The 16,335-nt window shown below is 41.5% G+C and overlaps 1 protein-coding gene across 2 annotated transcripts in view; it reads right to left on the bottom strand.

Moving 5' to 3' along the window:
• Positions 1-5,289: 5,289 nt before the first annotated feature.
• Positions 5,290-16,335, bottom strand: part of pcdh11 (protocadherin 11) — a 152,421-nt gene continuing 141,375 nt past the window's right edge. Inside the window, exons 7-8 of one of the 2 annotated variants that reach the window (XM_088081017.1) lie at positions 9,326-9,555; positions 5,290-7,719 (exon numbers count right to left, since the gene is read on the bottom strand). In XM_088081017.1, coding sequence (XP_087937143.1) covers positions 7,705-7,719; positions 9,326-9,555 — 245 coding nt within the window. In that variant the 3' untranslated portion in view covers positions 5,290-7,704. Of the gene's footprint in view, positions 9,556-16,335 lie in introns of both variants that reach the window. The other variant, XM_042493963.2, reaches the window with a different exon arrangement.

Raw genomic sequence — 16,335 nt, 5'->3', positions numbered from 1 at the left:
AAAAATGCCAAAATATGACATCTCCAAAAAACCAGCTCAAAACACATTAAAACAGCATAAAACAGCGTTCCAAGACACGCTGTGGCAAAGAATTTTGCAAAAATATCCAAAAACACCATAATAAAGCATGTTGATCAAATGACCAAAGAGGCAAGGCTATAGTAAGGCGAAAAATGTCAAAATATGACATCTCCAAGAAAACAGTTCAAAACACATTAAAACAGCATAAAATAGCGTGCCAAGACACGCCATGGCGAAGAATTTTTTTTATTTTTTTTTTAACATTTTTGCAACATTTCATGCTGTGGTGTGTCTTGGCACAATATTTTATGCTGTTTTAACGTGTTTTCTGCTAGGTCTTGGAATGTTCAGCTTTTTTTGAACTACTTTTCTGCCTGTTTGGAACTCCTTGCTTCACACTAGGTTGCAAACCACCCCAGTGTATGTTGAAGGTCATGGTGTGATGAAGTAAACAGAACCACATCATCTACAAAATGCTTAGATGCAATTCTGAGGTCCCCAAACTAGACCCCTTCCTCCTCCCCGGCTGCACCTTGAGATCCTGTCTGTGAAAATCACAAACAGGGTCAAAGAGAATGGGCAACCCTGGTGGAGGCCAACACCCACTGAGAACGCATTTGACTTCACACAGTGTATACAGACACACCTCTCACTGTGGTTACACAGGGACCGGATGGCACGCAGCAGTGATCCCGGTACCCCATAGTCCCGCAGCATACCCCACAGGACTCCCAGAGGGACACAGTCATAAGCCTTCTCCAAATCCACAAAACACATGTAGACTGGATAGGCAAACTTCCACGCCCCCTCGAGCAGCCTCGCAAGGGTAAAGAGCTGATCCGTTTTTCCACAACCACGACAGAATCCGCATTCTGCCTCCTGCATCCGAGGTTCGACATTGGTCGGAGCCTCCTTTCCAGCACCCTGGAGTAAACATTCCTGGGAAGGCTGAGCAGTGTGATACCCCGATAATTGGAGCACACTCTCTGGTCCCCTTTTTTAAAAATAGAATTACCATCCCGGTCTGCCACTCCACATGCACAGTACCCGACCTCCCTGCAACAATGAAGAGGCATGTCAGCCAAGACAGCCCATCAATGTCCAGAGCCTTCAGAATCTCAAGGCGAAACTCATCCACACCTGGCACCTGGCCACCAAAGAGCTTTTAGACTACTTAAGCAACCTCTGTCAGAGCTATGGATGAAAAATCCCCTGAGTCTTCAGACTCTGCCTCCTCCACGGAAGACGTGGCTGTAGGGTTCAGGAGTTCCTTAAAGTGTTCCCTCCACCGCTCAACCAGTGCTGACCCCAGTCTGGGTCAGCAGTTCTCCTCCCCTGCTGAGCACAGCCTGAGAGAAGCCCTGCTTTCCCTTCCAGAGACATTTCACGGTTTGCTAGAACTTCCTTGAGGCCAACCGGAAGTCTTCCTCCATGGCCTCCCCAAACTGCCAAACTGACATATTTATTTGCCCTTCTGGCAAACCGGTACCTGTCTGCTGCTTTAGGAGACCCCTGGGTCAGTAGAGCCCGAAAGGCCTCTTTCTTCAGCCTGATGGCTTCCTTCACCGCTGGTTTCCACCAGCAGGTCCTTCGGTTGCCACCACGACAGGCACCAATGACCTTCTGACCACAGCTTCTAGCAGCCGCCTCCACAATGGAAGTTTTGAACAAGGACCACTCAGATTCCATGTCCCCAACCTCCCCTGGGATGGACAAAATGTTCTTCTGGAGGTGTGAGTTGAAGACCTAGCGGACAGAGGCCTTTGCCGGACATTCCCAGTTCACCCTCAGTACACGTTTGGGTTTGCCCGGTCAATCCGGCAGTCTCCACTTCCACCTGATCCACCACCATGTGGTGATCAGTTGACAGCTCTGCTCCTCTCTTCACCCGAGTGTCTGAGACATAGAGCCGCAGATCAGATGATACGACCACCATGTTGATTACTGATCTTTGGCCTAGGGAGCTCTGGTACCAGGTACACTTATGAGCATCCCTATGCTCAAACATGGTGTTTGATATGGACAATCCATGACAAGCACAGAAGACCAATAACAAAACACCAATTGGGTTCAGATCAGGCAGGCCATTCCTCCTAATCACATCCCTCCAGTTTACTCCATCGTTGCCCACATGAGCATTGAAGTCCCCTAGGTGAATAATGGAGTCCCCAGTTGGCAGTTTTTCCACAAGCACAAACAACGGTCAGAGACCTCCTCAAAGTGACTTGCAGCTGCATCAAGGTTACCCTTGTTCTACAGGGAGAATTCAAACATGGTAGCGCTCAGGTGTGGACTTGTGAGTATCCCCACACCTGCCTGGCGCCTCTCACCCTGGGCAACACCGGAAAAGGAGAGTCCAGCCCCTCTCCAGGGGTATGGTTCCAGAGCCAGAGCTGTGCATTGAGGTGAAGCCAACTCTGTCAGAGCTAGCCTATGAAGGTGGGGGTCTATTTTGTTTTGTTTTTTTTTTGTATTTTTTGTCATAGTTTAGTATTGCTTTTTGGGTCATTTTTTCAACATTATTGTGTTTTTGGCCATTTAGCAACAGTCTATGCCATGGCGTGTCTTGGCAGTTTTAAACAATTTTGAGGTGTTTTTGGGACGTGTCATTTTTTTTTTTTTACATTTTTGTCATACTATAGTATTGCTTTTTGAGATTTTTTTTCAAGATGCATTATTATGGTGTTTTTGGCAGTTTTTGAAACATACTTTCCTATGGCGTGTCTCAGCACACTGTTTAATACTTTTTTGAGGTTTTTTGAGTTGTTGTGATACTTTGACATTTTTAGCCATACTATAGCCTTGCCTTTTTCGGTAATTTTATCCAAATGTATTATTACGGTGTTTATGGCTGTTTTTGCAATATTCTATGCTTTGTGCTTTGTTTTGAGGTATTTTCAGCTGTTTTTGGGACATGTCATATTTTGACTTTTTTATCCTTATTATAGCCTTGCCTTTTGGGTTACTTTTTCAACATGCATTATTATGGTGTTTTTATGGTGTTTTGGCATGCTATACTATGAAATTTTTGAGACATGTCATACTATGACCTTTTTGAAATAAAAAATATGACTTTTTTGGATATTTTTTACAACATTAAAAAGGATGACCTTTTCTGACTTTTTTTTGCAACACTAAACTATGGCATTTTTTTACATGCTATACTATGATGTTTTTTGACAACAAAAACAATAACTTTTTCTGATGTTTTATGACATCAGAAATGGCCACGTTTTTGGATTTTTTTCAACATGCTATATTATGACATTTTTACAAACTATACTATGACCTTAGTACTGAGTGCTTGTGTATGGTTACTGAGCGGCAGGTGGCACCTTGTACAGTATCCTCAGCTACCAGTGACTGAATGTGTGTATGAATGGGTGAATGCTATATGAATTGTGAAAGAACTCTAAGTGGTCGAATGACTAGAAAAATGCTATACAGTGCAGTCCATTTACCATTTAAAATTATTGCCTAAATGGTAAATGGACTGTACCTTGTATAGCCCTTTCCTAGTCGTATTGACCACTGAAAGTGCATACATTGTCACATTCACCCAATCATACACTGGTGGCCTAGGCTAACCTACAAAGTGCCACCTGCTACTCAGTAATCATTCACATGCACTCACACTCCGATGACAAGGCATTGGGAGCAATTTGGCGTCAAGTATCTTGCCCAAGGATACTTCAATATGTTGCCCGGAGGAGCCTGGGATCAAACCGCTGACCTTCCAATTAGAGGACGACCCAGTCTACCTCTGAGCCACAGCTGCCCCGTGGACCAGCTCTTCATGGTCATGGGAGTTCGCTCATCTGGTCTACATGGGTTTTGTTGACCTGGAGAAAGCTAATGACTGCCTTCCTCGGGGAGTGCTGTGGGGGGTACTGCGGGAATATGTGGTGCCAAGGTCACTTCTATGAGCCATCCGGCCCCTGTATAACCAAAGTGAGAGCTGTATTCGCATATTCCGCATAAAGTCAAACTTGCTTCCAGTTGGTATTGGCCTCCGCCAAGGTTTATCCCTTTATACCAGTTCTGTTTGTGGTTTTACATGAACAGTATCTCAAGGCACAGCCAGGGGAAGGGAGGCTTTGGCGACCTGGGAATTGCATCTCTGCTCTTTACAGATGATGTGGTTCTGTTGGCTTCATCACACCGTGACCTCAAGCATGCACTGGGGCAGTTTGCAGCTGAGTGTGAAGCGGTCCGATGAGATTTAGCACCTCCAAATCAGAGGGCATGGTTCTCTGCCAGGTAATGGTGAATTGTCCCCTCTGAGTGGAAGGACAGTTGCTGTCCCAAGTGAAGGAGTTCAAGTATCTCAGGGTCTTGTTCACGAGTGAAGGTAGAATGGAACGTGAGATGGACAGATGGTTTGGTGTGGCATCCGCAGTGATGCTGGAGTTGCGATGGACTGTTGTGATGGAATGAGTTTACTCTGCAGGGTGGCTGGGCTCAGCCTTAGAGATCGGAGATCGGACATCCAGGAGGAGCTAAGAGTAGAGTCGCTGATCCTTCACATCGAAAGGGGCCAGTTGGTTTGGGCATCTGATCAGGATGCCTCCTGGGCAGTTCTGGGTGTGTCCAGCTGGTAGGAGGCCCCGTGGCAGATTGAGAACACGCTAATGGGATTACATATCTGGTCTGGTCTGGGAATGTCTCAATGTCCCCCAGGAGGAGCTGGAAAGTGTTTCTGGGTAAAGGGTGCCCTGCCTGTTGCCCTGTCTATTAATATCAATTGGTGCCAAATTTTAATGCACAAAATAAGAGCATAAGAACACTTGAAGCCCCCAAAATGTGTTATTACGCTCCAATTTGTGTTGCTATAATTATTACAAAAATAATACACATAATTTGTCAAAGCATATGTTAACACTTAAATAACTTAATTAACTGCCTAAAATGAGACATATTTTAAAAGAAAGCTGTTCAGTCCTTTGTTGGAAGTAAAATGTATCTGTAGTTCTTACCATGTTAATTAAGGGTTAGTTTTTTAGGGTTAGTCAGTTTTTTTCCTTTTCCCATAAATATACATATACGTGTATAGCTCATCAGTTAAATTGTACCCCAAGGATATTAATTTACAGAAATGTTGAAGGTGAAATGCCATGTCCAATTTGATGGGTCTTAAATCATAAGCTTGTAATTGCGATAATTAGAATACAGTGACAGTATGCTCTCATGTCACATTTATCACTGAAATGACAATGCTCTCAGAAAAACCCCAATCAAACAACAATGTACAGTGAAGGACACGAGTGATCCTTGCATACTTTGAGGACTCAATATTTAATGGCTCAAGTAAAATTCAATGACAAGAAAAATCATTTCACCATATGGAAGGTCATTTTTTTCATAGATTTAAATGGGATATCTTACAAAGGCATGGCAACATAGACTGTATAGCTTTCACTGACCAATACAGATTTGCTGGCAAGCATTGAAGCCTTCTCTCAAAGCAAAACTCGACTCGACTCACCGATGACTAATTTACAAGCATATACTTAAGTCTTATATCATAGGTCGATATAGTTTTTGTACAAGATACATTTGTGTACATAAAATATTCTGGCAAGGTGCATGCCAGTACACACATATGTGCACACACGCACGCTCATACATGCAAGGAGACACACACACACACACACTCTCTCTCCCTTACAAACATACAAGATCACTTATAAACACATTCAAACACACTCTCATCAAAATTATGCATATGTATCCATTTACAATACAAGAGAGATTGTCATCTCATCATTTCATATGTTTTCCCTTTTTCCTTTTTATCAACAAAGCAAATTCCAGTATTTAGCCTGTAGCCTTTACTTTATGTGTCGTTCCAGTTTGTAATCGTTATTACTATTTCTTAGGGGTACTGCTATGTACAGTTTAAAATCCAGTTAACTGGACAGTATAGATATTTGTGTGTATGTAGAGGCATAAGTGGTACGCACACGTCACAAAGTTCGAATGTGTACACTGTGTAACATTTGTTTTGTTCAGTAAGACAGACGGACAGGTAGAGCAGGAAACATCAATATTGACACTGAATCTAATGATGGATGCATGAACTACACACTAAAGTGTTAAAAAAGTAAAATAAAAAAACACCTTGTGGAGGTCCAAACAGTTCATGCACATCATGACACAAATGGACATGGTAATCATGACACATGTTTTGAATAGAACAATTCTGTGGAGAAAAAAAAGGGAAACATCAGTTTTATGTGTACTATCTTTACTTTTAGGGCAGGGGGACTTAGGAAAATAGGAAGATAATGGTGAGAGAGGAATCATGCAAAGTGAAAACCTGTGATCACCCATCAGTTTTTGTTGATTTCACCATGTGTTTTGTGAAAGATGAAAAAACCTTTGACACAGAGCAACACCACCTATGCTCTTTGTTGGAGAAATAAACAAAACACTACTTTTACCTTTGAAATTGCATATGGTAAAACAAAAAAGACAAAAGCAACATCCTACAGATGTACATTCATGCAGTTATTATACTAGTCCCTTTAGAAGACATCTTTCAATTAAAGCAGCTGCTGAACCATTACGATACACAGGAGTTATGTAGGCAGAGGAAATTAAAACACAGTGAGGGTTACAGAAAGGTAATATTGCACTTACTGTACACATGTGATTGGATAAATCATTTAAAACATTCACATTTTCTTATTACAACGTGACAGTGTATTAGGACCAGTATGAGGACATTTTTTTCTGTCATATTTATTAACACCCCAACAGCAAATAATCTCAGCAGTTCCTCTTATCATTACTGAATGGGAAACATTATTTTCCAGATTTATTTTTGTTGAAAAGATCTTACCAGGGATTTATTTGCCCTAGTTATTCACATAATTGTAAACAAAGAAGAATTTTTGAGGCAACTTTCAAGTTTTTTTTGTTTTTTTTTTAAAAGCCTTGGATTTGCATTTGTCAAAGTGATAAAAGTCCAATTTTCAGTGACATCATGATGTATGTTTCCTTTGATATGTGAACCTTATGATTAAATATGTTATTTAAACTATTTGTTGAAACATGTCTGTGCTATAACAATGGAAAGTTAAGTAATAAACAACAACAAAAAAAAAAAAAGAGCAGAAATCAGATTCACAAACAGGACCATTTTCATCAGGGGATGTTTATACTATTAGAGGATTTATTTAACTTGCTTAGTTTGAATTAAATTCATTTTGGTAATTGACTGAAATGAAATTGAATTGCTCCTTTTTTCTGTGTCCTTGACACACTGTTCCTTTAAGTGATCATTTCACTGACTCTCAGATAAATCCTCTTTATAATGATATGAGTCCTGACCCCAGACGATCACAGAGAATAGGTGTAGTAGCTAAGAGCATGCAAACACAATTTGCCTCGCGCATTCCCTCGAGAATGCCACGTTGCATTATAGATTTAGGCCTGTTCCCAATTTGCAAGATGGTACAAGAAAATGAACCGCATGAATCATATACCTGATGATGTAGACACCTGGCTTGGATGTTACTGGAGAGAAAAATAGATATCAGCAAAGTTACTTACTGCTGTAGCAATAGATTATATTGCACCCAATCTGTTACAGCAGCACATTAGTCTGAAGGAGTTATCATCATCAGTACGATTTACACTCACATGCAGCAGGGGGGTCCTCTCAAATAGTGTCAATGCTTATCCTTTTGATAACTGCAAAAAACAAACAAAAAAACAACTTAAAATCAATAATTTAGTGTAACTCAGGGCCCTGAAAAATTTCTTGCGCCCTGGTTGATTATTCCAGTGTCAACATAAATTGTAGTAAAAACTGATAACAGAAACTTTGCAGCCAAACTGACTAGTATGAAAACACACAATAGTAATTAATAGCAATAACAATAGGTGATATAAAGGTATGATGGGAAGAGAGGGAGCCTTTTAAGCTATTTCTGGGCGCTTTTCACCTTTTCACTGCTCAGCACGTGAAAAGCATGTTTCTAGCTAGCCAAGAGAACCATTTCAGACCTCCAAACTACAATGAGGGTCGCTACTGAGATCACACATCAAAGTAATTAGACTGAGAATTTCATAATTGGCTCCATAGCTGTTATTATGCGAGTGTTTCTGAGCAGCAAAATGTGAGAAATAGAAACAAAAGGAAGGAAACAAAGGGTACGTTTCCAAAGCGCATCTGTCTGTGCCTTTCAAGGCTAAGCTGCTGAGATAATGCAAAGAGTGAACATTTTCTTAATAGAGTTGGCAGAGATGGAGCAACCGCCATATGGAAAACATCTTGGGTATGTGTGTGTATGTGCAGGAGTTTTTTGTTTTTTTTTCTGTTAGATTTTGTGTGCTGGTCCACAGTGAAAATGTAGAATGCAAAAGATTACCGGTGTTGTCTACCATTGGCCTAGTTATGCTTTGTAGACTTTTTTTCCATCCTTCCACAGTCCCCAGACCAAAATAGACTTCTGAAACAGGCGAGACAAAAGGAACATCTTCCACCACCAAAGGAGTTTGTGCTGCGTGTTATACAGAGCGATACTTCACTTGAACTTAAACAGAAACACCATCCACCCAGAGCTCATAATTAACATTTAGCCTGATTTAGCCCACTCAACACAAAGTATTTGCAAGTGTTTCTGCACAAAGAAATGGTCTTTTAGGACACAGTTCCTCTAAGCTGGGCCCCAGGAGCTTTAAAGCGTACATTGGCCTTTCTTATCACTAAGCAAACATCACTGAACTGAAAGCAGAAGTTGTTTGTTTGTTTTTTTTCTGTGATGGAACTACTTTGGTATAGAACTACCTTTATGTATTATACATGGGCCTGCTGTGTTAAGACTTACATTTTCTTTCAAATGCTCTAGTTGTCAGATTGATCCCACGCGATTTTCTAAACAACATCATCATGATCGAATCCATTCTCAGATGTCTTCATTAGTAAAACTGAGCTGAAGCTGGACAGAGTCATTCAAATATGCATACCTCCATGCATACATACTGATCATAAAGTCACTGACAACAAACCGTCTATGGATCGAGTCAAATGTATGTCAGGGCGATGAAGATCTGTCTTTTACTCTTACAACTGGTGCTCATGTAAGAACGAGCTGCTGCCTCCGCCAGTGGGCGTCTGCTGCCCGGGGGAGGAGAAGCTCGCCAGGGGGATGACCTTGACGGGGTCCTCCTTCTTACTGCAGTGTCTATCCAGGGTGTTGTAGAACTGCGGTCGGTTGATCCCTTTGTCCAGTTCATCCTTTTTGGGCACGGACCTGCCCAGGGTATGGCGACCATCCATGACCCCCATGCTTACCATGTTAGCTTTGGCTCCCCGGGCGCAGCTCTGCTGGAAGCCAAAAGAGGGCATTGTGCCGGCGATGGCGGTGGTGATAGGGGTGGAGGTGGGGCTGTTGCTTCCAGAACCCTGGAACTGGGCCAGGGCCGGGGGCATCCAGCAGCTGTCGGAGTGGCCCAGTATCAGACACTCCTGGGTACAGGTCTCAGAGGCCTCAGCCAGGGCTTTTTGCAGGTTCACCTCAATGGCTGTGAAAAAAGGGGAGGAAGAAGAAAACAACATAGTTAATCCAACAGGTCAGAGCTTACAGAGAGAGCAGCTGGAATGCGACGATGTTATGCTGTTGCTGTAAAAGCACTGAATGAACTCATGCATCATAATGTAAATAGAAGAAAGTTGTCGCCTTATCAGTGGCTGACCAACAAAATGTCAAACTTTCCATAAAATAAAAGTCAGTGATAAATGTTTCATTTCATCTTGTAATGAGAAAAACACCAGCAGAGCATTTAATTTCCAGTGGTATTCCCATGACTCTGTCTGTTTACCTACAATATGCAAGGAATTCCCTGTAGCTTAATTAGAGTCAGAAAAAAATGTCTCGCTGTTTGTGTCTCGGATTGGCTTTACTGTGTTAAATATTTAATGAACATCTTAACAAAGCATTGTTTATTTTAATCACTGTCAATGTGGCACACCCTTAAACCCGTATGATCTTTCAGAATCCAAAATAAATCTGGTCAAATAAGAAAATTCATTTATATCTCCCAGGATCCTGTGAGCATCTGTAGCATATTTAGGTGCAATTAATATACATAGCTAATTGTGGCAGCACTGAGGTTGCATGCATGGAGGGGAAGAAAAAAACTGAATGAGCAGGCGACTGGGCACTCAAACTATCTTATCTCATTATCCCGGCACTGACATCACATGTGGAATGAGTCTGGGATGAGGCCTCAGCATTGAGCCTCAGCAATAAAGCCTGTCAAGCCAGATAATTAGAATGTAAAACAGTGTGCACCAAGGCAACCAGGAGCCTGCAGTGTTACGTTTCCTAGGCCATGTGAAGGAGAAAGGGGTCCTCATTCAAACATCACATCGCTCCTCTAGGCCTCAGCTTCAAGCTGTCATGTAGAAATTATTTAGTATATTTGCATAAGTAAGGATGCTATAAATAATTAAGCAGCCTTAGACCTCAGTACACAGGGACGACTATTTCCTTCACGCTCACAAGTTCTGCATGCCCGATGTAATTCTATTCCGCAAACATCTGCAAATCTTCTTGCCACCTTGTTTGTTGTTTTATGGCATTCAACAAAATGAAAATGAATATTCTAATTACTCTATGTTAGTGATACCAGTCCGGTCTCTCAAAACTATCTAGATTGTTATATAATGGCCCAGTGCACTCTTTTTTTTTTTTTTTGCTTTTTTTTTTGTATTTCCGTGCGACTGCAGATTGAATAGCACAGCGTCAACTTTAATTATGAGAGCAGTGTCTGAAAATGAATCGCCGGGTATAAATTGTGAGGATATATTTGGAGTGCCCACGTGGAGTCAAATCTGTCCTCTCCATATTGAACTGGAGCCTTGGAGCAGGAGTGTATAAATCCCCTGGGCGGTAAATGTGTCACCTTTCAGAGGGTCACTAACTTCATTAAGGCAAAAATGGATGCTGCTTTCTCATTCTCTGAGCTAGCACAATAGGGCCGAGCCAAGTCTCGGCCGTGCCCTGACTCAATCTCTCTCCAAGTGTTTTCTGCTGTTGGTAATGCCTTTTCAGAGTACTGTCATTTTTGATGAGGTAATGCTATTAGCATTAACTTCTTATTCCACAAGCATACACCCTGGCACACAACGCAAATGTTCCTAACAGAAGCACATACACATTCAAAACTATGCCACATTTCCTCCCTCCTCGTCAATTTTAAATGATCAGTGCAGCCAGAGGTGAAGCTGTCTTTAACGCAGCATACTTTACGAATGAAAAGAAAGTCTGTGGTTCTGTGGCTTCACACAGCTTGAACTCACAGCAGTTCTGTGTCAACAGCCTTCAGCGCCACCAAATTCTGTATGCAATATTTCACATTCAGCCTTTCCATAAAAGACATGGGCCTGTACTATTTTCTATTCCAGCGGGATAGTTTGGATAGGCGGTGGCGGGCTTGGGAGGGTGGGAGCACGGTGTGAGTGATGTCGCTGACAGCTCTGGCTGCTTTCGTCAGCTAGAGGTATGCCGCAGCCTGCTTGTGATGCCGCTGTCTTTTGTATTCAGGGGAAACAACTGTACCCCGCGGAGCTTTCGGGAGGAATCACACATCACTGACGCCACTGATCCCCTGATGCCGAGAACATTCTTTTCTACGTTCCCTTCAAGGAAATTTGAATGGCAGACAAGTGGGGATAATGGCAAACAATTGGGTGTAATAGACAGCACGGCTTGGATCAGACCTACTGTTCTCATTTGAGATGATTCCTCTTCACTGAGCAGTGCTGATGTAGTTGAAACAAGACTGCAATAACTGTTTAGTTACTCTGCAGCCTTGACTGAACATCTAATACAAGTTCACCTGCAATCACCCCGATTAACTGACTGCAGCTGCCTCCAGGAATTAAGTGGCATTCAATTCATGTTCTGATTCAAAACAGCCTGCAGGCTAATTTGACTGCTGCGTCATAAGGTAATCTATTATCCATGGTCTTGTTTTGAATTGCTAGACATCCCACAGTGCCACAGTCCAAGGTTTTCTAGTTGATCTTATGGTCATATGGAAGGTCAATACCAGTGGTAGCCTAAAGCAATCTTGTTCTGCAACATCAACACATCCTTTGCTGGCCACAGATCGAACACTGCTGCTGCATCCACCTTCAACTGACCTTCCATCCGTGTGGTCAAACATTACAGCATGTTTACACATTGGACATGTGTAAGAGAGGTAAGGGAATGCTGCATGGTATGCATAGGATTCCTGAAAATGTTTTTTGTACTTGCATCTTAGAATTCAACTGGACACATTCAACAGGACAGATTAGGTTAAATACAATAACTTATGTACAGTAATATTAAGTATTTTGCAATTCAATCTAATTCAGTGGCCCTAAAAAAGTTTTGGATTTAATCATGGAATCCATTGGCTATCTGTTTGACTCTGCTGTAGCCAGTGAAAATCTGGGCCAAGACTTTGTCTTCCCAGTGGTGTAATGGAGGGTATACCAAGGCCCCAGGAACAGCAATGCAGTCTGAAGCCAATTTTACATAGTGGCCAAAAGTGGAATTATACCCTCTGGGTCCATAACGAAATGCTATGGGGCCCAGAAAAGACTTTTCCCCATAGACTTACAATGTGAAATAGATGTTTGTAAAATGACTGGACAACTCTTTTAGCGTCAAACCCCCTGCAAAATAACTTGTTTGACTATTTGACATTTTAAATGCTAGAAAAGCCGCGAGATTAAATCATTTATCCATATGTAAGTTAGGTGAGCACTAAACTGGAACTTAGCCATTTCGCCAATGGAGGTTAGCTGCTCGGCCACTGTAAGTCTCCACAGTCTCCAGTCTCTGTATTTGAATGCAGATAAATGTCAAAGTTAATCAAAAGATACATCTAGTCAGATGATAGCTGATGGGTTTTGAGATTGCATTTTGACCAATGCTTCCATCCCTCCATATGGACTATTTTGCTGACACTCAAACATGATTGGTCAGTTCTAATCGTAGTACTGAGTTGAAGTGAACGTCGAAAACATACAAAATGTCAGGAGGTTTAGCTCAGTGGGTTAATCAGGTGTTGGTGTGTCTGAGATTGCTGGTTCAAGTCTTATCTGGGATAGGTGACTTTTTACTTTTATGGCATGAATAAAATAAAATATCGGCTGATATATCTCTGCTCTGCTGATATGTCATCAATGACATACCTTGCAACGAACATTTAAAACAGTTAAAAAACACATAATTGTGTCCTTGTCTCCTGAATTTTCATATACTGAATCCTGAGTTTTCCCTTCCAAGAACTTAGTTGATTAACAGCCTGCGCCAGCGAGACCATACAAAATGTCAGGAGGTTTAGCTCAGTGGGTAAATCAGGTGGCTAGCGTGCATGAGATTGCTGGTTCAAGTCTTGTCCCGGACAGGCAAATTTTGAAGACTGAGCTAAATCCAAAGCAAGCATAGAGCTTAAGGGAATGTCAAATGCAGTTCGGTTGAGAGACAGGAAAGACAGTCAAGAGACAGGAATTTGGGGGAAAGACAAGAAGGTAGGTAAGGTTAGGTTAAGAGACAGGAAAGTCAGTCAAGTTACATGCAGTTGGGTTGTGAGACAGGAAGGACAGTCAAGAGACAGGAAGTTGAGGTGAGAAACAGGAAGTTGGGTTGAGAGACAGGGACATTAGTCAAGTTACAACAAGTTAAGTTGAGAGACAGGAAGTTGTGTTGACAGACAGGAAGTTGAGTGAAGGTAGATGATGGAGGTAGAGGATGAGAGTATAGGAGATGAAAAAGGGAATAAGAAAGGTTTAGAAAGTAGAAAGTAAGGGACTGGAATAGAAAAGTCAGGAAAGTGGCAGAGGAGTAAGGTAGGAAAGTCTGGAACATAGTGTGGCACAGCCTAGCACAAGTCTGGAAAGATGACAGAAGGGGATGATACATCCCTTAGGTCTTGAACAACAGCGAGCAGTCTTAAAACGAAGGAAGTCCGGTACCTCATCGATGACGTGCCTTGCAACAAGTACTTAAAACAGTTAAAAAACACCCAATTGTCTCCTTGTCGCCTGAATTCTCATATACTGAATACTGAATATTCCCAAGAGCTTAGTTGATTATCGGCCTGACTATCAGTTGAGTTTTCGACAGATGTCACTGCCTATACTAAATTTTGCTTTTCAACACCATATAACCCTTATTTCAGCTTAGCAGAAAGATATATCAGCCAATAGTTTGTTTTATTTATGCCATAAAATATCATTTGGCATAGATTAATGCAGTTTAGACTCTGATTGGGATATTGCAGAACAAATTAAGGCACATAAAGTTGAGTGATATATCGTTTTGGTCGATATATCCGGTAAAGTGGTCCTGAAACAGGTAAAACAAGTATCGGCAGATGCGTCTGTCGAAATCAAGGAATATCGGCCTGACACATATATCAGTCAACTTTTCGACAGACGTCACTGCCGATACTGAATTTTGTGTTTCAACACCATATGACCCTTGTATAAGCTTAGCAGACAGATATAGCAGCCGACATTTTATTTGATTTATGCTATAAAATATCATTTGGCTTAGATTTATGCAGTTTAGACACTGACTGTGATATTGCAGAACGAATTAAGGCACATAAAGTTGAGTGATATATCGTTTTGGTTGATATATCCGGTGAAGTGGTCCTGAAACAGGTAAAACCAGTATTGGCAGATGCGTCTGTCGAAATCAAGGAATATCGGCCTGACTCATATATCAGGCAAGTTTTCAACAGATGGCACTACCCATGCTGAAGTTTGCGTTTCAACACCATATGACCCTTATTTCAGCTTAGCAGACAGATGTATCAGCCAATATTTTATTTTATTTATGCCATAAAATATCATTTGGCATAGACTGATGCAATTTAGACACTGATTTTGATATTGCAGAACAAATTAAGGCACATAAAGTTGATTCATTTATTGTTTTAGCCGATAAATCAGGTGAAGTTGTCCCGAAACAGGTAAAACCAGTATCGGCAGAGGCGCCTGTCGAAATCAAGGAATATCAGCCTGACTCATATATCAGTCGAGTTTTCGACAGAGGTCACTGCCGATGCTGATTTTTCCGTTTCAACACCATATGACCCTTATATCAGCAGAGCAGAAGGACACAACAGCCAATATTTTATTTATACTCTCATCCTCTATCTCAATCGTCTATCTTCACTCAACTTCCTGTCTGTCAACTCAACTTCCTGTCTCTCAACGTAACTTGTTGTAACTTGACTAACCTTCCTGTCTCACAACCCAACTTCTTGTTTCTCACCTCAACTTCCTGTCTCACAACCCAACTGCATGTAACTTGACTGACTTTCCTGTCTCTTAACCTAACCTAACCTAACTTCTTGTCTTTCCCCCAACTTCCTATCTCTAGCCTGTCTTTCCTGTCTCTCAACCCAACTTTATTGATGTTCCCTTTAGCTCTATGCTTGCTTTGGGTTTAGCTCAGTCATTAAAATTTACCTGTCTGGGATAAGTCTTGAACCAGCAACCTCATGCATGCTAACTGCCTGATTTACCCACTGAGCTAAACCTCCTGACACTTCACATTTTTGACGTTCCCTTTAGCTCAGTATTGGCAATGACGTCTGTCGAAACCTTGACCGAGATATGAGTCAGGCAGATAATCAACTAAGTTCTTGGCAGGGAAAATTCAGTATTCAGTATATGGAAATTCAGGAGACAAGGAGACAATTGTGTGTTTTTTAATTGTTTTAAGTGTTTGTTGCAAGGTATGTCATCAATGACTTATATCAGCTGAGCAGACAGATATATCAGCTTTATTTTTGCCATAAAAGTCAAAACTTACCTATCCCAGATAAGACTTAAACCAGCAACTTCATGCACATCAACCACCTGTTTTACCCACTGAGCTAAACCTCCTGACATGTCACGTTTTTGATGTTCCCGTTGAGCTCAAAATTGGCAGTGACGTCTGACAGTTGTGTGTTTTTTTAACTGTTTTAAATGTTCGTTGCAAGGTACGTCATTGATGATTTATATCAGCAGAGCAGAGATATATCAGCTGATATTTTATTTTATTTATTTTTAAAGTCAAAAGTCATGTGTCCCAGATAAGACTCAAACCAGCAATCTTAGGCACACCAACCACCTGATTGACCCACTGAGCTAAACCTCCTGACATTTTGTACAGTTTTGACGTGCCATTGAACTTAAACTTGTATTCTCATGGTTTATGAGAAAGTGTTTTAACAGACTGAGCCAATGCATCTGACACTTCACCTGTGTTTGACCTTAAATCTAGCTCTTTGCTTTGGACAACTGAA

This window comes from Plectropomus leopardus, chromosome 8 (genome assembly GCF_026936395.1).
Source record: "Plectropomus leopardus strain MGB_pleo_1.0 chromosome 8, ASM2693639v1, whole genome shotgun sequence".
Taxonomy (NCBI): Eukaryota; Metazoa; Chordata; class Actinopteri; order Perciformes; family Serranidae; genus Plectropomus; species Plectropomus leopardus.
The sequence above is the reverse complement of the archived record's forward strand: the minus strand, read 5'-3'. Positions and strand labels throughout refer to the sequence as shown.